The 24,633-nt window shown below is 43.7% G+C and overlaps 1 protein-coding gene across 4 annotated transcripts in view; it reads right to left on the bottom strand.

The window, feature by feature from the left end:
• The window catches only part of SNX10 (sorting nexin 10), a 36,720-nt gene extending 13,008 nt beyond the window's left edge, over positions 1-23,712 (bottom strand). The window contains exons 1-3 of one of the 4 annotated variants that reach the window (XM_068674239.1): positions 23,465-23,712; positions 8,815-8,870; positions 427-513 (exon numbers count right to left, since the gene is read on the bottom strand). In XM_068674239.1, coding sequence (XP_068530340.1) covers positions 427-513; positions 8,815-8,838 — 111 coding nt within the window. In that variant the 5' untranslated portion in view covers positions 8,839-8,870; positions 23,465-23,712. Of the gene's footprint in view, positions 1-426; positions 514-1,018; positions 1,152-1,204; positions 1,225-8,814; positions 8,871-23,464 lie in introns of those variants that run through there. The other 3 variants (XM_068674240.1, XM_068674238.1, XM_068674237.1) reach the window with 3 other exon arrangements.
• Positions 23,713-24,633: the final 921 nt, after the last annotated feature.

Here is a 24,633-nt window from a genome sequence, read left to right as displayed (position 1 = left end):
AATAGAAGAGCCAAAAAGAATTTAAAGTAAAAATAATCAGATACTTATCTGAAAACAAAGTTGTTTGCAATGTGAACACTTGAACATCAAAATTATTTTATAATGTTAAGATATCACTGACCATGACAGTCTTCTAGTTGATGAGTAAAGCTAAGAATAGCATCTGTTGCAATACACAGTGGAATGCAAGTGTGAATGCAACACCAGGTCCTATTCCCAGCTCTTTCATAGATTTTTCTGCATGGTCTTTTTGGCCACTCTACTCTTACCTGTTCTACTGCATTTCAGCTGTTAAAAGGAGAATAATAACCTGCAGTCTCCCATAAGCATTGTAAAGAAATTCTATTAATACCTGAAGCGAGTCCCAGCTCAGACAGAAACAGCAGTACGAGTCCAAAGAATCTCTAGTGATGTTTTTATACTCACATGGATAAATATCTCGTAGTCGATATAAGAATGCCATGAGTCTTCTTTCTGCGTCCTGGGGTCTCGCACCAAGACAGTAACAAATTCCTGCAAGTGCATAATAAAAATCAAACAATTAATTTCAGAAGACAAAGGGAGCCTGAAAGACTCTCTTGATTGCTCTGCTGTTCCACAAACTACTGTGCTCAGATTAAAAGCTGAACTGCTGTTTTATTGAATTTTGCAACCCTATAAAAGGAGAAGCAAAAAGCAATGAATCATCTGAGCTATACCACATGCCCAGGAAATTCCTTGCCAAACTGCTAGCTGAAGAGGAATATTTCAGATTAAGTAATACTGTGAAGTTATATACATGCTTTGTGTGTGGGAGAGTTGGTTATCTCGGTAACTACAAACAAAAAATCTAACGTTCAAGTCACGCATCTGAGATAGAACTAGGTAGGCATTAAAATGGGCTTTTCTCACCCTTGTATTCAGCATTCACATAACATTTTATTTGACCCTACATTTCTTCTGTCATTTTATCTACCCTCTTTTAAAATCAAATATTCAAGCCCATCAATTTCAGGGATCTGAGCTAAGTGCTCAGTACCTCCACAAAGGGCTGAAGACCTGACTTTGTTCTGAACTTAAAATTTCTTGCTCCAGCAAGAAAAGCATACTTTTCCCACTGGAAAAATATGGTGTTCTCCATTTTCAGGGGACAACATAGAATATTTATCCTAGGAATTGCCATATCTAGCTTATTTCCTTATAAATCATATGTTTACATAACAACCTAGAGCATTCCCAAACAACTTAAGAGTGATCCTGAAGGAGCGAGAGAGTCCTGTGGGTATTACTGGAACATAATTAGGCATCATTAATAGTAATTGTGAGCAGCTGAAGAATCACACGCCTCTGAGTGTTATCAGCTAATAACAACGTGAAATCCTGTATCAAAAACAAACACGGCAAACCTGTGTGTTGATACTAAGATGGAAAAGGTTTCTTTAAAATACAAAGGCTGAAAGTGCCTCTAACTACCTGTCATTTCCACAGGGAAAGAGCAGGCTGCCCAAATTCAATTGTCTAAATAAATGATTACCCCAAAGAGCTCAGCCAACCACTTAAATAATGACTTAATGAAATGCTTTTAAGCTGTAGATATATTTTTGCTGAGAGGAAGGCACTGTGCTCCAAATCTAGGTACAGGAGTCAACTATAGGACAAAGTTTCTGACAAATAACACGCTTTTTTAGCAGCTCTCTTTTCATAAATCAAGAAATCTTGAACTTGAAAGATCTCAAAATGTGTCTCCAAACCACGGATGTCACAAATAAAACCCTTACCCTTCAGCCATGTCCCTCCCACCCTCTCTCCCCACCACGCACACCAGCAGCAAATGTGGAACAGATCAGCGGGAGGGAAGCACAAGGACACCCTTGACACAAAAAGATGCATTTTCCTGACCAGTCATTGCCCTCTGTATGTGGCAGGGAGGTGTTTGTGGTCCCCATTCAATCATTTATCATGCAGGAGCAGCTGATTTCATGGCAGAACTGTTTCAGAGAAGAGGAACCTGTGGCCTGGTGGAGCCCCAAGTTTTATCTCACATAGCCTGGCTCTTAGTCACAGGGGTGTTTTCTGCACTATTGCTGGGTACCATCTTGGGGTCTGTCAGGAGTTCCTTGACAAATAAAGCTTGCTTAAAAGTCTCCCATCACCTCTGCTGCTTCTTTCCTCACTGAAGAGCCTGGAGGCCTGATTCTCCTCTACTCTGCACTCTCTGCAGATTTTTACCCCCGGGCCAACCTGGTATGAAAGGAACCAAAGAACAGCGTTGCAACCGTTCCTACCAGCTGAGGGTCAGGCCTTTGCTAACAGAACGACACCAGTGGGAGACATGAGAAGGTTATTCCTCCTCCTGAGCCGATCCTGAGCACCAAACAAAGGACATAAAATCATTTTCAGTCCAGTTTTCCTTCTCCTCCTGCCTCAGTTTCCATCATAGCATACATTCGGTCCCATTGCAACAACTTCTCATATCTACACTCTTATTTTCTCCTTTGTTTTTTGTCTTTCCCCAGCCTTCTCCTTCCCTGTGTCTCATTCTTCCGAGAGCCACAAACACTTCTAAATTTTTTTATTTTTTCTTCTGAGCCCCAAGTGCATCAGTCCTGCAAGCCAGAAGAAGCGCAGTTATGCCAGGAAGCTTCATCCAGGACATTGCTCTCATCTTCCTCTTAGCTACTGCAGCCCAGGAGTCATGACTGTAAATAGCCTGCTTACAGCCCAGCCTCGGGTTCCCTTCCTGCCATCCATTGCCATATCACCTTCCCGTTATGCTTGCTGTTGCCTAAATTCCTCAAATTACTTCATTTCCAAGCAACCTTCTCCTTTCCAAGGGGTCAAAATAAGTAAACTGCTCCCTTAAAACCTCTATTATGCCAAAATATTATGACAGAAAGCTACTATTGGATATGCCGTGGGATAGCAATGGGATGCCTTGCAAATGATTCCGGGCCATGTGATTGCCACACAAAACCCTGTGCACTTTCAATTTCCAGTTAAATGGCCCCCAGGTCTCAATACTGCAGTCAAACACCTTTCAGGCTCCACCTATACAAGAAATAAGACACACTGTGCTTGTTGTGGTAGTCGGGTGGCTGGGTAGCAAATCACTGCCCCAAGAATAAAAGTGTTTTATGGTTACAGCAGAGCACTTCAGTAAGATGCCATGCTCAAATATAGTCAGCATGAGCTCCAACTTAAAACACCTTAATTTCAGCAGAAGACTGGATGTTTGCTTGCTTTTTTCCCCCTTCATTTGCTGAAGGATACCAAGACTGAGGTCAGAATGAAGCAAGACAAACATTAAGCAATTAGAAAAGAAAACCCAACTGTCCAGCCTTTCTCAAGATCTCCAGTACTTCCCTTCCAGCCATCGTGAATCCAGCAAGTTCTCCTTCCAGTTCTTGCTACACTTTCTACTGGTCTGGAAAAGCCATATTACACACGTGAACGACCCCTCCTCCTTTAAAAGCCTTCTCCTGTATACAGAACCCCACTGGGATAACACTGGTTGAATCCAACCAGCCCAAATTGCCTACTGTGGACACCACAAAAGGCATTTACATGGCCATCAGCTTGTACAAGGCCAATGTTCATGCACAGGCAATGTTAGGGCTTAAGCAGAGGTAGGTGGCAGAATATTCCCCTGGGAGACAGCTTTTGTAAGTCCACTGGTCATAAACTTTACATAGATAAAGCATCTTTGGGTAATAACTACCTTTGAATATACTCCCCTCCCTCCCAAACTTGCTACAAAAGCCAGGATACCCTTAGTAGGCATCTGTCTTCAAGTAAGCTGCTGTTCACCTGGGATGGGTGAGGCTGAACTCTTCACCCACAGACCACATGAAGACCAGCTTCGTCTTCTATCACAAGACTGCGTTGCAGGCCAGCCTTACAAAAGGGGAAGCAGAACCCAAAAAGAACCAAAGCTTCAGGGAAGTTTTAGTACAATCAGTTGAAATCCTTTTCAAGGTGTCTTCTCCTTCCCAGTTCAGCTTGTTTTTTCCAGAATTGCAGATCTAACTATGACACCACATTATATATACTTTGCCTGTGTTTTTTTTTTAATTATTATTATTATTTTTATTTTTAATTTTATTTTTTTCTGAGGGACACAATATCCTGGACATGTCTACTACACATACAAGAACAGCATTTTTTCTGCAATGCCTAATGCAGACCAGAATTTACTGCTGACAGCCCAAAGTGCCTAAACTTGGCAGTGGAAGCCTCCTGCATTGGGAACTACACAGACTCAACAGAAAGCTACTAGTGAGTGGCATCTCTGTTTATTCCTTCTCCCTGGAAATTGTGAAATTCATAGGCAAAACATTTCCTATCCAAACTGCTAGCACTATAACTTCCATCTGGATTCCAGCCTTCACACTGGCCCAAATACCCTCACGAGCAACTTCACACCTGCCCCAAAACTGAATTAGCGAGGAATTCTGTTGAGGATGACTGAGAAAAAACTGAAGGAGATGTCTCTCTCATGTAGAACAACTCTGCAGAGTTACTGCACGTGCAAGCAGAGCAAACACATGAGTACAAGAAGCAGTCATCACTACTTGGCAAACAGGAATAAGCCTCTTAGTTCAAGGCTAACATGGCTGAGATTTCTGTGCCTGCCAGCCTAGGCATGGCACCATGGGCACTTCACGACTCTGTCCGTAAGAAGTGGAGCCCAAGTTGTCAGGATCAAAAATAAAAGACAAAACAGCCAAAGTGAGCCCGAGGTCTGGTGGGTACCTACCTCTCATAGTTACAGTCCTGTACAAAGACAGGAGTGCTGCCAACAGAGGAAAAGGGCAGTACTGAGGTCATGCAGACACAGGCACTGAAGACTGAATTGTTCCTCTCTTCTCTCCTTCTCTTTGCTGAAGCAAAGAGAAGACTTTTTCTTAAAAAATAAAAATCTCCTGTTGGAGATATTTTTCAACAATGCCAGGGATTTCTCAGAAATAAGGCATAAGCTAAAAGCTCCGATATGTAGAATTTGACCACAAGAGCTATGTTTCTGAGAAGTCTTTTTTTTTATTTTCCCATTAGGAAAATAGGAAATCTGACATGGAAACATCTATTTTTAATATGGGAACAATCTGCCACGAGAGGGAGGAATAAAAATAATCCTGCATTGGAAGATTATGTGCTTCATTCATTCCAGCTGTGTATCTGTGTGCTCAGGACAGCATCAGGTGATAGCCTCATGCTCCCCGGTGCCACTGTTACGCGTCGGATTAGTCAATAACCTCCAAAGAGTCATTTTCCATAAAGCCTCCTAGAAAAAGAGTTTCCCATCAGGTTGTCTAGTAGTAAAAGGATCAATCACAAATGAAATGGGGCTTTTCACACTGGGAGCACTGGGACCTTCCCTCCATGCATGCTGAATAGTAAGGCTGGTAGGAAATGAACAGCTGAGAGAAAATGACTTGTTTAAACTTTGAGTTCGCTGGCACTGAGCAAAAGAGAATGTGCAACTTATGACACTTGTGGTCCACATTCATCTGGAAATCAGAGCTCAAGCCTCACTCAAATCATTATGTCTTAAAAAATACCTGATGACTGATGGAGAGAAGACTGAAATCCCAGTCCTTCTCTCCCACATGCGTGTCTGAGTCACTTATGCAGAGTCATTTACTTTCTTCCTCTCTGATCCACTGAATATTGAAGGAACTGGCAGTGCATCACTCCAGAATATTCTGTAGCTTGACAGTTAAAGGATAAAGAAGAAAATAAGTATTTCCTGGCCTGTGTGAATACCCTAAGCCAGTCTCTTGGTGGATAAAGAGAAAGAGAAGGTAAGAGAAGATATACCCCCCAGCATATTACACCAGGTGCAACAGGAGGTTTATTATATTTGTCCAGTAATGGCATGCAGGTGAGAGAGGCAGAAGCCATCTCCTTTATCAGCCCTGAAAGCCTCTCCTTTATCAGCCCTGAACAAGCTCACAAGTCAAGCAATAAGTTACTCAGCAATGTCCAGACCAGCCCGTGCAGATTTGCTGCTGCTCATTAAATCCTTACCCTGAAGAAGGCTTAGACACTTCTGGAAGGGAGCTACTGCCACAGGTATATGAAGGAACTGCCTGGGGGGACATTGAGAGCTAAGTTTTGGATTTAACAGCACACGCAGCTAAACTAAGAAGACATGCATATGCTAGTTTTCTGTGAACACTGACATTATTTCTGCTATTTAGAATATAAATACCCAACACAACCATTTGGCAGCCAAAATATCCAAGGTGCAAATTGCCAGTTCTCCTGATTTCACTGGTGGTAGCAGTGGTAAAAGACTGACTGTCCAGGAGGTGCTGCTCCTGTAAAGCACCAGTGGTCAGCTGCTTCTAACTCTTCCTGCAATGTGCTAACAACCTTGGGGCACGTCAGTTTAAGCACTTTAATATCTGGTTCAAGTACGTGGCTTTCCTATGTGGCAATAATTAGATCATACAGAGATTCCCTGCTAAATCAGTAATCAGGAGTTAGACTGCTGTAACCATTGCATAATTAACTGAGCTGGGTTTGGGCTAAAACAAACCGCAAAGAACAAGGGATCCCTGCAGGGTCAGCTGTAGCAGAGCCAGGGCTCCAGCTTGTTTCCTAAAACCCAACTCCATTATCTGAAACAGCAGTACCTCCATGGAATATATACACTGTCTTCTCTCTGCGTGCCAGGTGAGTCCCACTTCTCACACTCCTATGCATCCCTGCATTGACTTCCAGGCCAGGATGCACACAAGCAATTAGCTGGAGCAGACAATTCTTAGTGTTCCTTGGTTAAAAGGAAGCATTTATTAGTGCCTTGCTAAAAACAAACCAGTCATGGAGCCTACTCAACAGCACTTGAAAAAGGAAGAAACAAAGCATCACTGTGGTTCTTGAGGACAGGAACCACAGCAGTGGAGCAAGTAGCAGATGTGCATTTCAAAGGAATCCTTCCTCAAAACTGCCTGCAGGGTTTGCTCTTTAGTCCTATTAACCTGTTTTCCCTGTGGGCCGTGGATAAAGTCTGGCTCCAAACAATACTACAGAATGCTACTGTTGATTTAATTTTGTTGGTAAATTCATTGCATTCAAAGACTCATCCATATATATTTTGATTGCAAACCAATTTGTATCCTTGAATGCTTCTGTAAACTCATTTTAATGTATTATTTCAATTAAGTGGTTTCTGACTTTGAATGGTTTGAACAGCAAAACATTATTTTCAATATGAATTACTGTTTTCAGAAAACTTTTACCTACAGTTATGCATTAGTATTGCCCCACCAGCGACAACAGACATTGGTACTGCCGCAAATGAAAGGCTTTTGTCTCTCATGGACGTGAGTGGTCTTTGAGGTCTCTTTCTCCTGTGTTTGTCCAGAATACTTAAGTCAATGGGGCCTTATCTGCATCTTAATTCTGCATCACCAATTTTAAATAAATACAAATATCAAGAGAGAGCTTTATTAGTTGTATCTGATTAAACCCACTTCATTTACTGGCATTGATCAAACATGTTGACCTGGGCCTGCAAAGCAGGAATCACCATTTGCCATATACTACCTAGATCCATTCTAATTGCATTTAATTCAGGTCCTAAAATGAGACAGCCACACTGGAAGTTACAAAACACCAATTATGTGTTTTCTTTTTCTACCCAGGCAGCACTGCCAGACAAAGAAAAAAAAATCTGCAGTGCTGCCTTTACTGCAAATTCAGAGTAAGATCAGGTGGGGTTTAAATATCCTGTCCGAGTGTCTTCCTCTGGCTAACATCAGCCCTCATGTACACAAATTAAGAGGACGGGGGGGGGGCAGGAAACTGCATTTCTCAGTTGAGGCAGAAAGTCGGTTTCACTTCTCAGTCCTCTTGTTTTAATATGATACAAAGTTTAGGTTGCAAATTTTACTGAAAATAGTTTAAAACATTGACAGTAACAGTGATTACATCATTAGCCCTTAAAATGACTGTCTTGTGTTTTTTTTATAATTCTAAAAAATCCCGCATGTCTCTTCAATGAAGAAAGCAATATGACAGGTTTCATGAAACTGTCATTTGGTGTCAAGGGGTCCTCCTGAGTAGTTTGGAATACCCTGACCTAGAAATGCCAAAGAGCAAGAATTACAGGATTTTCACGATCTTCCTTAGGATGTTCATGGCAACTACTAAAGAAGACTGCACTGTGTCGTTCAGGCAGCTACCTATTCCTAATCACATCAAAATGAAAGCAGCCAATGGTACGATGGATTTGTGTAACTAAAAGCAAACAGGCAGTCTCAAAGCCAATGGTCGAACTGAGGGCATAGCAAAGTGTTGATTAAAATTGCTTCAAGGAAGTCAGTGTGGAAACAGCATATAAGACAAACCAAATTCAGTCTGTTTAGCCCCAGAAACTTCTTTTCCTTTCCTTTCTATCTTGCAGTACTCATGGACTACTCTGGGGACTGGGCCACTGTCAGAACTATAGCATCGCATAACTCTGATGTTCTCAGTATTTACCCCAAGGTGGAGCATCATGCCATGCTTTGTTCCCAGCATTTCACCTCTTTTATATATCACATCTTAATCACCAGCATCTGAGCACTCCAGAGACTTCACTGCATTTTTAAGTGGAGATACTCCAAAGAAAAGTCAGTCTGACTTCAGGTTTAGTCTGCTGTATTGAAGAAATAGATGGCTTTCCTTGGAATTATGCAGTACACAGCTAGTGGTAAATGTTAAAAGAAAAAAAAATGCCATGACCAACTATTTTACTTAATCTGACAGATGACAAACTGTAAATCTCAATGAAATACACTCCACAACCATCAAATAAAATCCTTTTTTATTAAAGGTTATGTCACTTACTTGTTTTTCATGTTTTGGTGTCATCTTCAATGTCTTATGTTACAGTAAAAATTGATCTGAAAAACAAAACAGACATCAGCATGCCATTTAAGAGTTACTTAAAAGGTCATTATCGCTTTTGCTAGACATCAGTAAACTGCAGGAAGAGCCACACTCAGGCCTATATATGGCAAAAAACACATTTGCAACAGAAATAAGAATGTGTTCATTAAAATAATCCCATTTCCATGCCTTTTTGATTCATGACGGGCAGGTTCTCTGCTTAGCTGTGGCAGAAGCACTGGCTTAGTCCCTTTCTGGGGCTGCTTGTAACATACCCAGCCATCCCCCAGTGCTCATCGTGGCACTGATGCTCTGCACCAAGCTCCCAACAGTTCCACGCATCCAGCATCCACAGAGGACACCCCTTGGCTTATCCTTTGTGAAAATACACTGGAGGCAGCACTGCCCGTGCCCTGCTGGGTCTGCATGATTACAGCCGAGGTCTGGGAGACACTACAAGGCGGTGCCATCCTTGTTAGCTGGGCTGTGGATGTTTCCTCGGGAAATACATGAAGTTGGCAGGATCAAAAAGCCTCTCTAAGTCGCTTCTTTGAAACAGAAAAGCAGAGACTCTACACGCATGCTAAAACTCTGGCTAAATTTCACAGCATTTGTGGTTTTAAAATCTCCATGTGGGTAAAGTACATAATTAGACCAAATCCAAAAATCCTGTCGTTAACTTGCACTTTAAATCCATTCTTTTACTGGAAATCCTGATAAGATCTTAACTACCTCTGCCATTGCACAAAGCAGCCAGCTTGCTCAGGATAGATAACCCAGGGAAGATCAAGGCAGATTTATTTAGTGCTGGTTTGCATACACACCTCCTGTGTAAATACAATGCCCATGAGGGGAAAGGATTTGCATTTTGCCATTCCCCTTTACCTCTCCCACGTGTCACCCAGTCATCCTCAGGTAACACATCCACTGCCCCCCCCAGCTACAAAATTGTGCAATTTCCTCATCAGCTTTTAAATGCCAGCTTCCCCTTTCCAAACCAAACACACCCAAAAGCTTCCCTCCTCCTCCTCCTCCTGCACCACCAGAGCACAGCTCCCCGCTGGGAACTCACCGGGCAGGTAAACCTCAACCCAGGGCAGCTGAGCAAAACCCTCTTATTGTGAAAGATGAACTTGCAGCTTTCTTACACAAACGTCTACTTGTGAATAGGGGAGATACAGGAGGTTTAGGTTTAGCTGTACAGAGCTTGGAAATGCACAAGTTATTGCATAATTATGTATTTAGGTGAAGCCCAGCTCAATACTTGCTCAATGCATCTTAGAAACACACCTAGCTGTCAAAATACAACTCTACCTATGTTAACAAAATACAAACATATGCACGCTCAATTTCCTGGCCTTACAATTTATTTACTTTTTGAAACAAACACATCTTTGTCAGATTCCTGTAGGCTCAGTTATAACAAAAAAAAAGGATATTCTCACTCCAAATGTCCATACGCCAGGCTTCAGAGATGGTGCCACCAGCACAGCTCCCATCTCCATAAAGGTGAGGCCACCAGTTTATTTCTGCTCTTTGAATTCTGTAGCTGGAACTTCACTGATAAAATCACAGGGAACCATACAAAACACTCTTTTTTTTTTTTTTTTTCTCCATGGCATTATGCTTAACTAATCTGCAGGGTGATGGCAACACTCTGGGCTGGAGGTGCAGAAGAGCACCCTGACACTTCTGGTAATGCCAAACAACATGACAAGGGCCCTTCAGGAAAGTAATCAAGTCAAATATTTAGCTATCTGGCATGGCTAAGTGGCACAAAATAGCTGAACCAGGCCACAAGAACTTGGCTCATCATTTATTGTTACGAACACAGAGGTATGGCAGGCTTGGAGCTTTCCTTCGGCCCATGGCATGGAGAGCACTGTGCAGACCTCAGGCTGTCACCAGAGGAAGGTTTGCTTCTGCCCGTTACCTAAACCAAGTAAAATAAAAGAACTTTTGTTTTTAACCTTTTAACCCCCCCACCCCACCCTGAATGTATTTTTTTAAATGGCAACTCATTTTTTTTTCCCAGTTATATATTTTTATTCTGTCAGATTTCGCAGCCTCTTTCTCTTCAGTCTCTTAACTGATTTAAGCAAGTAATTATGCAAGCTCCAAATAGCTCATTCCTGACACTGTTAGTAAATGACTGGGTTGAAATAACACATTGGGTTTTGTCTTCTCCTTCCTAATGACCAAGTCACGGGCTGGTGCTGGTTAGAAAGAAGAGTTTAAAGTGCAAATAGCCACTGCAATTCTAAATATTTAATGACTAAAGTTAGCATTGCGCCACCAAAAAGCTTCCTAAAATATTCAGAACACATCATTTTTTCATCAAGCAATCTGAAAAACTGAATTAGAGGAAGCAGAAGCACACCCTGGTACTTGGCTGTACACACAGATACGTTGTCTGAGCAGACAAGAACCTACGACAAACCAAGAAACTGGATGCAAAAGGGAAGAAACTTTCTAAGCTGCTGCACTGCAAATATTACCCTTATCTAATGTAATAGCAAAGGTTCTCTTGCTTTAGGAAAGAGATACAAAACCTCATTCACAGCTTTTAAAAATTTATATATTGGAACAGCAAAATGCATCTTCCATCGCACATGCTACAGGCAAGGCTGGCTGCCAACATAGCAACTTCCACTGGGATTAACCTCAATGCAAGCCCACCAAAGCTACATTTTTTAAAATTACACTGACTTCAGCAAGTCCAAGATCACCCCAATCACCCTGCAGGCAGTTTAAAACCTACTGAATTAAGTATTTGGTCAGATTGCATGACTGGTATTTTAGGACTTCTTTAGCGTAAGTAGAAGCTGGTGAAGCAGAACAGTCCAACTGCCTGCTTAAGATGTGTCTGCCTACAGAAAAACCCTGCCCAAAATACCAGTGATGGATAGAATTAGCTTTCAAAAGACAAGCAGAAGGTTGGTGGTCTTTTCACTCAAAAAAATTCCACCAGCAGAGAAATGAACCAGTCCTGCAAAAAAAAGAATCGAAAAAGTCAACGGTAGGTATGGTTTTGATAAACATTTGTACTGTGACTGGAAAAAAAACGTCACTTTGAGTAAGTTTTTCTTCTGTTTCTGATCTACTTTTATTATTATTATCATTACTGCTTAGTTTCATAGTCTTAATGTAACACCTGTTCCTATCAGTGCATGTTTTTGACAGCCCTTAATTGCATAACCAAAGAAATCCCCAGGGAACGGCTTCACAACTGCCAACACCAACAACCCAAAAGCGATAAGGTTGGGTAGGCTGGTTTGCCTGTAGGAGAAAGGAAAAAAAAGAAAAAAACACTACACAAACACCAGGAACAAAACAAAACAAGTGCCTCAGTGTTTTTCTTAGGGATAATACCTAAGTACTATTAAGTATTATACATCATGTCATATATTAGAGTTGCTTTTGCATTTTAATATCTAAATTAAAAGAAACTATATTACTGGGGAACACCCTTTCATCTTCCTCCTCTCACAGGAGGAAGTAACTTCTTGCCCACATTCCCAGAATGAAAGATTAAAACTCAAGCAAGAGGCAAAGTACGTGACAGAGCCATGAGACCAGCGCAAACAAAGCCGAGCAAGGGGCACCTGGGGCTCTCAGCCTCGGGAGCTGATTCAGGCTGGGGACCGGGGTCTCCAAGCTCATACATGAGCACAGCCCTCCTGGCTGCCTCGCTAGCAGCTGTGTTTCATTGCACTGAGGTTTCACCACCAGCCCATTGCTAGGTAGTGGCACAGGCAGCACGTTTGTCTGCTCTGGGATTGCCCGGTAATGGCACGTAGCCAGTGTTGATCTTCAGCTCAAGAACTACCCATCCATCCATCCACTCAGCCACCCACCTTTGGTTATCTCTAAAAATACAGCTAAATATCCACCCTCAAGCTTTAGGAGGGAAGAGTGATTTATTTTTAGGCCTTGGTCATGACCGAAAGTCCTATCCAATTGCAGGCAAAGTCCTCAGCTGCACTTCCAAGGTTGTTCCGTCACCAGTATCAAATGAAACTTGCTTTCAAGGCTTCAGGTGACCAAGAGAGAGATCACAATTAAATCCTTAAATGCATAAAGATCTTTCCCACATTTTAGTTCTTGTTCCCAAAAGGTATGTCATCCGTCTGGATTTGTAAGGAAAATAAACTTGCAGGTGATGGGGGAAAGAAAGGGAAAGACATGAAGAATAGAGCTGTAATACAGAAAGATGCTAGCTCTGGAGAGTTTATCAGTAACTAATAAACTGAAATACTTCCATGCTAAAATGTAAGTAGCACTTAGGCTTAGAATAGGATAATGCAGATTTCTCCTGGGGAGCATGGGCTGGATTTGCAGAAGACTCAGTCATATAGAAATGACCATATCGAAGAAGGTTGCTATATCTGTTTCAGATTAAAGGATAACAAGCAGCAGAAAGCAACATTAACCTGTTTATGAAACAAATATAACAACAGCCATAATGTATTTACTAACTGAAATGTCCTCCTAGTCCAGCAGCAACTTAGTTGGTGTCTTGTGGTGGAGCCTCAGAGGGTAAGAAAAAGAAACTTTTGACTGCTTATTCCCTAGTTTTGGAGAAAATATTCTGAAAACTGTGTGAAGGTAGCATATATTAATACATAAAAAATAACATTTTGTGATGTCATTACATAGCCTGGCATTTATAGGATTTGAGTACAAGGTCATCATCATCACAGAACTACTGCTCTCATGAATGGGAAACAGCAATCAACCTCAAAAGTACAAATGTTTCTGGAAGAGCAGGGGGCTCCATTTTCAGAGCACAGATGTGCATCAGTAAAGCACAACAAGTCATCAGCTGAAAACCCCAGCCCCGGACTAGCCCTTTGCTCCAGACTGAACTGGAGGGTTCACAGCCAAAGCGCTGCGGGAGCCCAGGAGGGATACAAGCTGTGGACAGGCAGCAGTGGCTCTGGTCACAGGCTGAAGTTAGCAATTTCAGCACACCTAGCAAGGCAGCCCAGCTGACATGCAAAAACATCCAGCCACAAAACAGCTATCTTCATTTTTCAGCACTGTCATGTTGGCATTTTTTAGCTTTTAAGTGTGTTACAAGAGGCAGGCGTGCCCAGCACCAGCACCCCGTGTTGCAGCCAGTTTCACCTCCTCTGCATCCTGCTCAAAAGCTGTTCCCCGGGTATTTAGGCTAACCCAGAGTGAGCAGACACCCTCTAGCTCACCTGGTCCAGCCAGTTTAATTCCTGGGGTCAATCTGACAACATTCAGGTGAGGAGTCATGAGCTCTCCTCTGCACAAAGTGCATACACAGGAGGGTGAGGACTGTAACCTTGGGTTGTTCGGGTCATGGCACGTCCTTCTTCCTTTCATAAACCATGCTGGTTATCTGCTTCACCTTCCTCCTGCAAACCACCGTAAGGGTCTCCTTGTTAGAAGGTGAAAAATGTATGAAAAACATAAGCATTTTTAATTTAACTCTGCACAGCGCTCAGATGTCTGCAGACTGCTTAGCAATGTCCACAAAAATTCAGGACCCCTCCAGCAAATCCAACTCATTTCCCAGGTAAAAAGTACCCACTGCACTAATGCAGCACCACAGAAGCAGCGGAGTCACTTCATTGCTGAGCAGGACACAAGGACATCATCTAAAGAGCTTTAAAAAAACAAGAGCTTTCTGAATCACCAGCAGAATTCGTAGGCCTTCCCTCCAACCACAATACTATATAAATACGCACTTCCAAAAATCATGCCTTTGTGGCTGTGCTTCAAATTCTGACCTCCAGCTGTCACTGTCAAGACGCTTAAGTTAACTGGTCTTCCCCGACAGGATTTCACTCCATTTGGTTGCTCGTTTACGGCCACCAGGTAGAAGACAACTCCTCTTTAAATACTATGCTGCCATTTTCTCTGTTGTGCTGCAGTCTTCCCAGCTCTTAAGACCTGTTTAATCCAGAGAATGAATTTGATCCATTTAAAAAACCAATTATGAAATAAATTTTCATTCATTCAGGAGAAACTTGAGAATGAAGTAATTAGCTAAATGTACCAATCCCCTTCACCCTCCACAATAAATACACAACGTGGATTACAGTGTCAGGTGTGGGTCACCGATATCCAGTTTCTGTAATATTATAGCACACTTTGAACTGCATGAGCTTAATAACATACTGCTGGACAGCAGAATGACTCACACGTCAAGCCTCTTTGAAGCTTCTAAGAGCTTAAAGATAAACAAGGAAGAAGTACCAAGAAAAGCATTCACAGTACAAGGAGGCATTGGGTTTCTTCACTCTCCTATTCCTATTAGTCTCTAATTGCAGACTTATTATTGCAGCTCACCCAAAGGACTTCACATATATTCTGCAGCTTCAGTGGGTTGCTGATCCCAGAACAAGTTTAACATCATTTTTCTCCCATCAGAAAATACTGATAAGGATAACTGGCAGATTCAGATTTAGGCAATGACTAGAGAGGGGAAATTGTGGGGAAAGACCCTGACAGGACAGTATGTGCCAGTCTTAATCTTGCTAACTAGTTATTACTCAGGGCTGATGTTTGTCACAATTTCCACAAACTATGTGGTGACTGCTCAAAATTCTCCTTCAGCTCAGGCTCCTGTGCTCTCTGGGCAGCATATCAAGCTGGTCTGCCACGTTGGCCTACCTTTGTAACTCTTCCCAAAGATATGGGAAGTGTGTAGTAAGTAGTGTGTAATAAAAAGCTTAAACTATACTACATGATTCTGCAGCGTGGAGGGTTTGTAGGGTTTGTAGGGTTTGTTGCTGGGGTGTTTTCAGACTGCCAGTCATAGATGAGGCAGTCCGAATGGAAGTGTCGGTGACCTTCAGGATAAATTCTTAATAAGCATCCTTGCTTTAGGGAACTTTGATATCCCTTTTATACAAACTAAGAAAAACTGATAAATGCTGAAGTATCAGGACTCCAGAACAGTGATTAAAATCCTCTCCCGTAAGATCTTAAATGCTGCTTCTGGAAAAGGGTCTCTGTTCAGAGAATGTATGGTTTGCTTCCTTCCAGAACTTCATGTTTCTTATAGGAATTAAATATTTTATATCATCAAAGCAAATTAAACTACCCTAAAAATATCATCTTCCCCAAGGTATCACTCTGTAATAGTTAAGTTTTACTTCCCAAAGGACAGATGGGTTGATAGAAGCTTTACTGCTGAATAAGCACAACAGAAATCAGCAAACACAACAAAGGCTTATTGCAACATTTCTTTTTGTCTCATAAATGCAAATGCTGACATCACCTGACCCTTTCTTTCCTGACTCACTCCTTGTAACATTTTGAACGTCACGTGGCAGAAATTTCTCATTTTTGCTTATTTTAAATGCTTTTAACTTATCATATGATTTTTCTCTACTGTCAAGCTCTCTTGCTGCTTAAATTGCTGATAGATATCACAACGTGTCTTGTGTTGGCTTTCTTCCTGCTGGGGATTTCCTTATTCTAACAAAACCGTTATTTTTGTGAAGCACAACCTGGTCACATGTAGGAAGTGGTGGTGTTTGTTCTTGTCCCTAAAGAAGAAAGTGAAGCACAAGTGACAGTCCTGGTTGCAACCACAGCCTAAAAACTACCAATCTAATCACGTGCACCTGGCGAGATGGACGTGTGAGAGCACAGATACAGTCAAAAATAAAATTATCAGTTAAGTAATTATGCCCCAAGACAAATCAATCCTGAACAGTCTCAATAACTGCAGCTCAAAGCAGCGGGGAAGATACATGCTCAGCCAATACAGCAAGTTCACCAAGCATTTTGATCAGGTCTGTTCAAAATGCTGTGTTTCTTAGGTCTTTAAGTTGACTGAGCCCTTAAGAGATCATTACAATGATCCAGCTGGATGGATCCATGGGCGGCAGCAGCCACACGTCCGCTGTAGATGGAAAAGAGTAGAGGAATCCTCTTTGGATGAGGGGGTATCCATCCTAACCCATCACCACCAGAAATTTTCCTGAATAACTGATGCAATCAGGCTGCTATGGCTAACAGCCATGGAAATAACAGCACTCCTCAGAATTAAACTTTGCTAAAAATCCAGTCAATGGGTATCAGATATACCGAAACCCGTTATCATTTTCCACACTGCCTGCAGACTCAAAGCTCAGATGGTTAGGGCAAGCTGGTCAGCACCCAGGGTTATAACTACAGAAGCTCTGGTGATCCTTGGTTGGTCAAAATAATTCTGCAATGCCCAGAAACATGCTAGTGGTCATCACTGTCATCGTCTAAGAACATTGGCAAGACAGTGCTATAAGCAGAGGTAGGATCTTTTATGAGAGGTTGGACATATACCTGGAGAAACAGAACAAATAAATAAACTCCCAGTTTCATAGTCAGTTAAATTGCTGGGATTGTATATGCCAAAGCTGCATTTTTTCCAAGCAGACTTGTTAGTAGAATAAAAAATATTTAACCCAAAAAGCTTGCCTTGGATAAGGAGTTCCCCGGTTCTGAAGAGCCTGGAGAACATGGAAGAATCAATTTGAAATAAAACCATTGCTTTTACCCATATATTATAATGTAATACATTGAGAGGGCTAGCTGCTCTCTTCCTGGCCAGCAGGCCAAAGAGATCTTCCTTCCAAATCCACCTTTGATTACAAGTGAAACAGCAGTCAGAAGGTTAGTCAGAAGGCTTAGTTTCTGTGCAAGGATTTGTGTGTCAAGCAGTTCTCCATGAAATTCCCCAAAGGGGCATTTTGGCTATAAAACCCATGACTCTGGGAGGTGGAAGGACCACGTAAGCCAGCTACCCGGTTGCTTTCCCCATCATCTTCATGGCAGCCCCCACCTTTACAGATGGGAGACAAGGGGCTTTGATCTTACCCCGAATTTCCCCTCCTGGCTGCCCACCAGCCCTGCTGATTCAGCCCCACGCAGCTACACAGCGACCAGTCCTCACTGTGACCCACCAAATGTAAGGAAGCTTTAAATCCTCAGGCAGCAGACCAACTTGTGTCCCAGTCATCACATGCAGGCCTCAATATTTCACATCTGGAGACACGTGAGGACACTTTGGGCTGTGCTCCTCCACACCACGAGAGATGAGGCTATCTGGCTGTTCTCAGCGCGAGTATGATGGCAATGACACCGCACACTGATGGGACTGTTTATATGTGTGGATTCCCAGTGTGTCACGGGCTCTGGTATTACCAGAATGCTCCACAGCACACGAGGCCCACAGCTACGTATTTCATAGCTATTTCCCTTCTCCCTGTAAACAAACCCTAGCACGCAACTTCTAGCCTTCCTTTTGAATGCCTCCTGAGTAGAATTTAATTTCTTCTGGGAAGAAGCACACCGCTCCTGGGGAAACAAAGCCTTCCCCTCTAGGAAGGCAGCTGAAGATCTCGTCAAACGGGTACCAAAGTCATGACTAACCCAAACCCACACGGCCCCATTATGCAATTAAAATGGCGAGGCTAATGGAGTGCCCCGAGTTATAACCCCGTGAGTGCTGCAGCAAGGTAGGCCAGCAGCTAGGCCCCGGGGGAAAGGAGGGGCAGCAACGTGAACGCCAGGAGCCTGCTGACAGGAGGGTCAGGGTGTGCTGCTCTTCCTCGGCTCGGCAGGAAAATGGAGGCTTTGTTGTAGGAAGGAGAAAGGCACCTGTTCTGCCACAAAGTACAAAATACCTCCGAGTGAATGTGTCCTCCGAGACAACTCTCCGGCAGAGAAGAAAGGGAGAGCGAGGAGTAATTTTCTCAAGCCACAAAACCTTTTAAATACCAGGGAACGGGAATTTCTTCATACCACTCAGCACAAAAAGCCAACGCCAAAAGCAAACTGCATTCTCTTTCTAAATACAACAGTTGCCGTAACAATATCATTCTTGGTTTATTTGTTCTTAAACAAATGAAACTCGTCAACTCGCACCCTGCTGAAGCACTCTGTAGCAATCCATCGTGTCAGTCACAAACACTGCTTTCACAAAGATGCTGGAGCAAAAAGAAATGCCTTTCAAAGTGATTGAGCCCTTCCGCTTGGGCCAGACCCACAGGTCATGCTGAGTAAAGGTCTGAGCAAGGTTCAGGTCTCCCGATGAATGTACCTCTCCTGGGTCACGTCCTGAGGGAGGCATCTGAAAGAACCTGTGCTGAAGGGCCAGCAGCCAGCAAACCCTGCCAGCCCACAGACACCTACCTGCATGACACCAACCCCAAGACAAAACCTGTTCAAAGAAAGGCTTTTGGTAGAAGAGAACAAGCAAGGATCGATATTATTTACACAACCATCCCCCAAGCAGTGAAGGAGTGCATAGAGCTGGAAGCGAGCACAGGGTAAGCAAAGAGGTTGGCAGACAGAGCACGGGCTACTGGCCTCTTTAGTACACACTCTGTGGAGAACATGACCAGCAAAGGCCAAGAGGAAATTGCTTTCTGGGACTAGAAAACCTCTGGGACCAGAAACCCTTCAGGCACTTAAGGTTTCTGTGAAGACTTACCACTAATTAGACCTCAAGAAGAGAAATACCATTTGGAGTTCTCTAAGTTGAATGAGAATCACTCAAGTAACACGGTGGGAAGTGCAGGACCGTTTGCAATGTTTTTCTTGCATTTTGTTCTCTTAAGTCTCCCAACAATCCCCTTGTCCTGCAGAAACCCAGACAAGTAGGATTCGGATAACTAAATTTATGTGTATATATATAATACAGTGTTCAGTGTCTTTGTGGATGCTGACTAGATATCGTACTTACTCTTCAGCTGCTGCCCAAGAAAAAGGTGGACCAGCTGCTGGTCAAGTGCCATGACACCAGCCTCATACAGACATCTGGGTCCCCCTGGACAGCTCCTGAATGGCCCCAGTCACCTGTGTCAAGGCAATGTGGTGCCACGTGCATGAAGATCCCTACACACTGCAGCCTCTCCCACCATGAGGCTCGGTCTCCGTGCTCGGACTGTCACAGGGGGTCTTGGCTCTGAGGTCTCTCTGCAGTCCCTCCTCTTGTTCTTCCCCTCCTGCAGGGGCTTGACTTTAAAAGCCCAAAGAGCCACTGACCACGGCTGTGAACATGTTGGAGCTTCTGCTGAGGAGCAGAGCGTGGTGACAGCCTTTGTGCTCAAGTTCTGTGACCACTCATGCAGACACTACTGAGATGACAAGCTTTTATTTTTGCTTCCTTGTTTCCCAATGTCTCTCTGTATGCAAATTGTGAATGTTTCATAACCATATAAATTAATCAAGGGGATTTTTTTTTATTTTTTTTGTTCCAAGCCAGGGAAGGCTCATTAAAAGCATTTCTATTCTTAAACACTGTGCAGATTTAGCAAGCAATATTACAAATACACAGGCCTGGTGCCAAATAGCATGCATCATACTTGTACATGTAGTTCTCTTTAACTACATTTTTGTTTGTTTGTTTTTAAGAACAAGCAAATATAGCACGATTTGCTGCTCTACCCCAAGAGTTACTCTGCCAACAAGTCAGAAAATTCTTAGAGGACACAAAGCTGTGCTTTCCTCTTAGTATTTTTAGTAACAGAAAAACAAAGCAAGTTGCTGAGTTAGTTTCTTCAGATAATAAAAAGATACAAAATGTCTAACAAGTGGAAAAAATAATCACAATATCCTAAATTAACCAGATCCTGCATTTATCTGCTTACAAAAAACAAAAGCCTATGCGTACTACGCACCACATGCATGGAAGTAAGATCCATGTGATACATTGCAGAGACATGATGCACTGCATTTGTCACCTTTCCTATCCTACCTGTCAACTCCCGGGAGGCAAGGAAAGCTTCCTCCAGCAGTCCGTGCTGCTGAGCAGATACTCAGTGCCTTCTTTGGGATTAACTTTAAAAAATAACAAAACAAAACAAAACACCATCACCACAAAAAAAAAAAAAAAAAGAAAAACAAAAAAGAAAAACACAAACATACAAAATGCCAGAGAAGTGTTTCCTTCTTTCATACAAATAAATTATAAAACCATATGAAAGGTTTCAGTTGCCTGAAATTATGGTAATGGGGAAAAGTCCCGAGCAAAAATTGACTGAAACGGGGCTGCAAGCATGATTCAGCTCTTTACTGTCAGAAGTGCCCGACTTTTATACCAATGCTCTTGACAGGAATGTTTTATTACCCAGGATCAGAGGAATAGCAGAATAACAGGTGAAGCAAGCATATTTGGCAGGGCAGGTGCAGCCCTTGGGTGAGCAGGAATGCTGCTGTGTGCAGGGGGAATAGGCAGCAGGGGAAAAGACGGAAGCAGCAAGAAGTGCTGCAGGGTTGCTCAGCTGGGAATAGGACGCAGGAAACTTCAAAGCAGCACCTGCCATGATCGTCTCTGGGTAGGAAAAGCTGTTTTTTAAGAGTGTCACGTGCAGCAGCAGCATGAGCTGTGTAGAAGTGTCTAGGAACGTCACCTTTGCCCTTACTATGATCTGGTCCTCACCCACACAGCGCTACTACCTTACACCATGTCACCGGTCCCAGCTGGATGGTGACAGTTCTCCAAGAGCATTCACATCACGTTTTTATCAGCTGATGATTCAATGCTCCATCCCTTCCCGTGCCTGAGAATTATTCTGTTTGAGCAAACAGCTAGGAGGTTTGTGGTCTATACTGCACGTTGCTTTGGAAAGGAGACCCCAGAGCACTCAGAGCCTGCAGCTGAGCACCGCTCTGCTGGTGTTGGACCCCAGCACTGCCCCTGTGCTGCACGTGGATGTACAGAGCTGTGTACAGGTGCTGCCTTGAGAAGAGCTGCTCTTCATTAGCTAACGTGGAAACTCACAACTGAAAACAACTTCTAAGTGTATGAAAGGTCAAAGGGAGAGGCCTTGAAGAGTAAGGGCAATGTTTACCCAGCTCTGCTTGCGAGGCAGGGAACGGGGGAAAAACAGAACCTGAAGGGCTGCTGGGATGGGATCCAGGCAACGTTTCATCAAACACTGTGGTGGTTCTGCTGCAGCTTTCTACCGGGCTAAGCCTGACTGACTGAAGCATAAGCACATCTTTAAAGAGAAAAATGAGAAAAAGAAAAATGCAGCATGGAAATCAATTACTATCTTATGGAGCTGTAAGAATTATTGCGGCAGGTTCTGTCCCTGAGTTTTAAACACCTGAGTTTAGGAAGGAGTATCTGCTAGCTGGCAAATATTGTTTTTCAGCGGTGAAGAGGCATTAATCATTAATTCCAGCAGCCCAGCAAATAACTGCAGTTAGGCCATATAAACAGACATAAATGAAATAGGAGCTATGACACCCATGTAATTTATAATGGGTTTTCCACTTGTCTGAACATTAGGAAGTATCTTATTAAACAAATATTTTTTTTGGTCTATGTTTAAAGTCTGTTATTTTCCTTTTATTTCGTAAATTCTTTGGGACCAATGACTGCCTGTTTGCCTGAGTCTGTGCAGCTTCTACCACAGGGCACAAGTAAATGAATAAGGCTTCTAGGTGCTACTCTCTTCTAATTACAGTAGAGCATCGGAGAGGTTATGTTGTGACTACTTTAGTAATAATATTTGCAGAACATATTTCTGCTTTAAAAAAAAAAAGGAAGCATTCTATTTCCGCAAATAAAATTTAGAGTCATAGTAGTCTATAAAAAAGCTCACGTATACTACAAGCCCTTAGAAGTATGTTCATACAAGTACGGTACACCGATATAAGATCTTCAAATTGAAATTCATTAAAGATAAATCCTGCGTAGACTCAGAATAAAATATCCATGATATGCAACACGCTTCTGGATTTCAAACCACAAGTGTTACTCTCATCTTCTACACCTAGAAGACACCAGTATTTCAGTTTTTCTGTGGGATGGCGTGTTCAGCTTGTGTCACTCAGGCTTTTCCTGCATTACTTTTGGTTTCAGTTTCCCCCCGCAGGTACAGGAAGAACGTCCCCTCTACCCCGAGGTCCTGTCCATCTGACACACAAGTGGCAGACACAAACCCAGGCTACTGCTCCCCTCCTGCGATGCCCAAGGAAGGGACCAGACATGGGGTGAGCGGGGACGTGGCCGTGGGCCAGGCGGGGATCCCGAGCACGGGCCGGACCCTAACCCTCCGTGGTGCCACTCTGTGCTCTGTGTGCCATCAGAATTTGGCAGCATGGCCCCAGCACTGTCCCACAGCAGAAGTGTCACACACCTGGGGGGCTGTGAGGATGCCGGGACAGCTCGGCATCAAGAAGCGGGGAGGCAGCCACCCATCCCTCCATGCCTCCATCCGCAGGTCACCGTGCCCAGCTCCGGTGCCTGCCCATGGCAGAAGCCAGCAGCACGAAGGCTGCTGTTGGCACCTCCTTCCTTTTACAGGTTTTATGATGATTTAAGCGTATCGCCACCAGCTCGCTTCCCACGCTCCCCCAAATCCTCAGCGCTTTCGGCAGCACGCGATGAGGAGCAAAAACAAGGCCGTCTCCGGATGAACACAAAGAGAAATACGATGCATTCAAAATGCATTATAATGCATTATAATGCATGAATACATATACATACAGCATATATTTATGTAACACGTAATTCTGTGCACAGAGGATCCGTATGACACAGCGCCCAGCTGCCCGGCGCTGCACCCTCACCTCGGGGGGCAGCGACCCCCCCCCCCCCCCCCCCCGCTAGCAAGCCTCGGTAACGCACCCTGGGTCTGTCTGTCCGTCAGTCTGTCGGTCTGCCCGTCAGCCTGTCGGTCTGTCCGTCTGTCTGTCCCTGTGTCCGTCTTCACAGCCACCGCAGCCGGAGCCGCCCCTAGGCCGGGCGGTGCCTTGCGCGTCAGCGGCACCGGGGCCCGGCCCCCAGCCCTGTCCCTGTCCCTGTCCCTGTCCCCGCCCGGCCGCCGCCGTCACCTGGGGCCCGTCCCCTCGGCAGGAGGCAGGGACGGGGACACCCGCCCCGAAAATGAGCGAAAAAAAGGTAAAATCGGGACTGCCGGGGAGCTCCCTGCGCAGGCGTGGAGAGGGGGCCTGCGGGAGCTGGGCTGCGGCGTGGGGCGCGTAAAGAAAGGTGCTCTGGGGGCCTTTTAGCTAAGGGGTTAAAAGTAATGGTAATTAGGACAGAGAAACCCAATTTTATACACACACACACACACACACACATATATATATATACATCTTTTTGAGGAGGAATGAAGTCTCTCCTGAATGTTTATTCCCTCAGGAAATCACAATATCAATCATTTTGGGGGGTTTTCACTTTTTTTTTTTTCACCCCGATCACATCTTTGAGAGCTAGATGTTATCGTTTGAAGAGTTCTTTCTTTATTTTATTTTTTTAATGCTTGATATTGTGTGAAATACTGGAGATGGGCCTGGAAACAGCACTGTGACTTCGTGCCCCATCTCTGCAATAGCCCATCCTTGGGTAGTGCAGTTGGGTTTCTAAAAAGGAGCTTAAGGTAGCTCAATTTGGCTTCTAAAAGCTACCCTAATGAGCCTAGGGGAATTGGGAAATGCTGGTCTCTTGCTGCTAATGATAAACATGTCTTTTCTTTTTTTTTTTTTCCCCAGGGAAGGCCTTGGAGCTCCTGGACGTGTTTCCCGACGTGTGCAGGGAGAGCAGATCTGCAGGCAGCATCTTCCCTGTGAATCGGCAGTCCTGGAAAACGCTCCTGGGTGCTGGAGCAGCGCTGTGCACCTCTGGCCTATGCCAATTTCCAGGGACGTCTGGGGACTTAGCGTGGCTCAGCAGCCAGTCCCGATATACAGCTTGTTTGGATCTCTGTCCTGGGGCAGAACCAAGATTAGTGAACTGGACAGGGGCTGTGTCAGAGCAGCTGCCCTCTGTTACCAGAGAATAGCTCTGCTCACGTA

This window comes from Anas acuta, chromosome 2 (assembly GCF_963932015.1).
Source record: "Anas acuta chromosome 2, bAnaAcu1.1, whole genome shotgun sequence".
Classification (NCBI taxonomy): domain Eukaryota; kingdom Metazoa; phylum Chordata; class Aves; order Anseriformes; family Anatidae; genus Anas; species Anas acuta.
The sequence above is the reverse complement of the archived record's forward strand: the minus strand, read 5'-3'. Positions and strand labels throughout refer to the sequence as shown.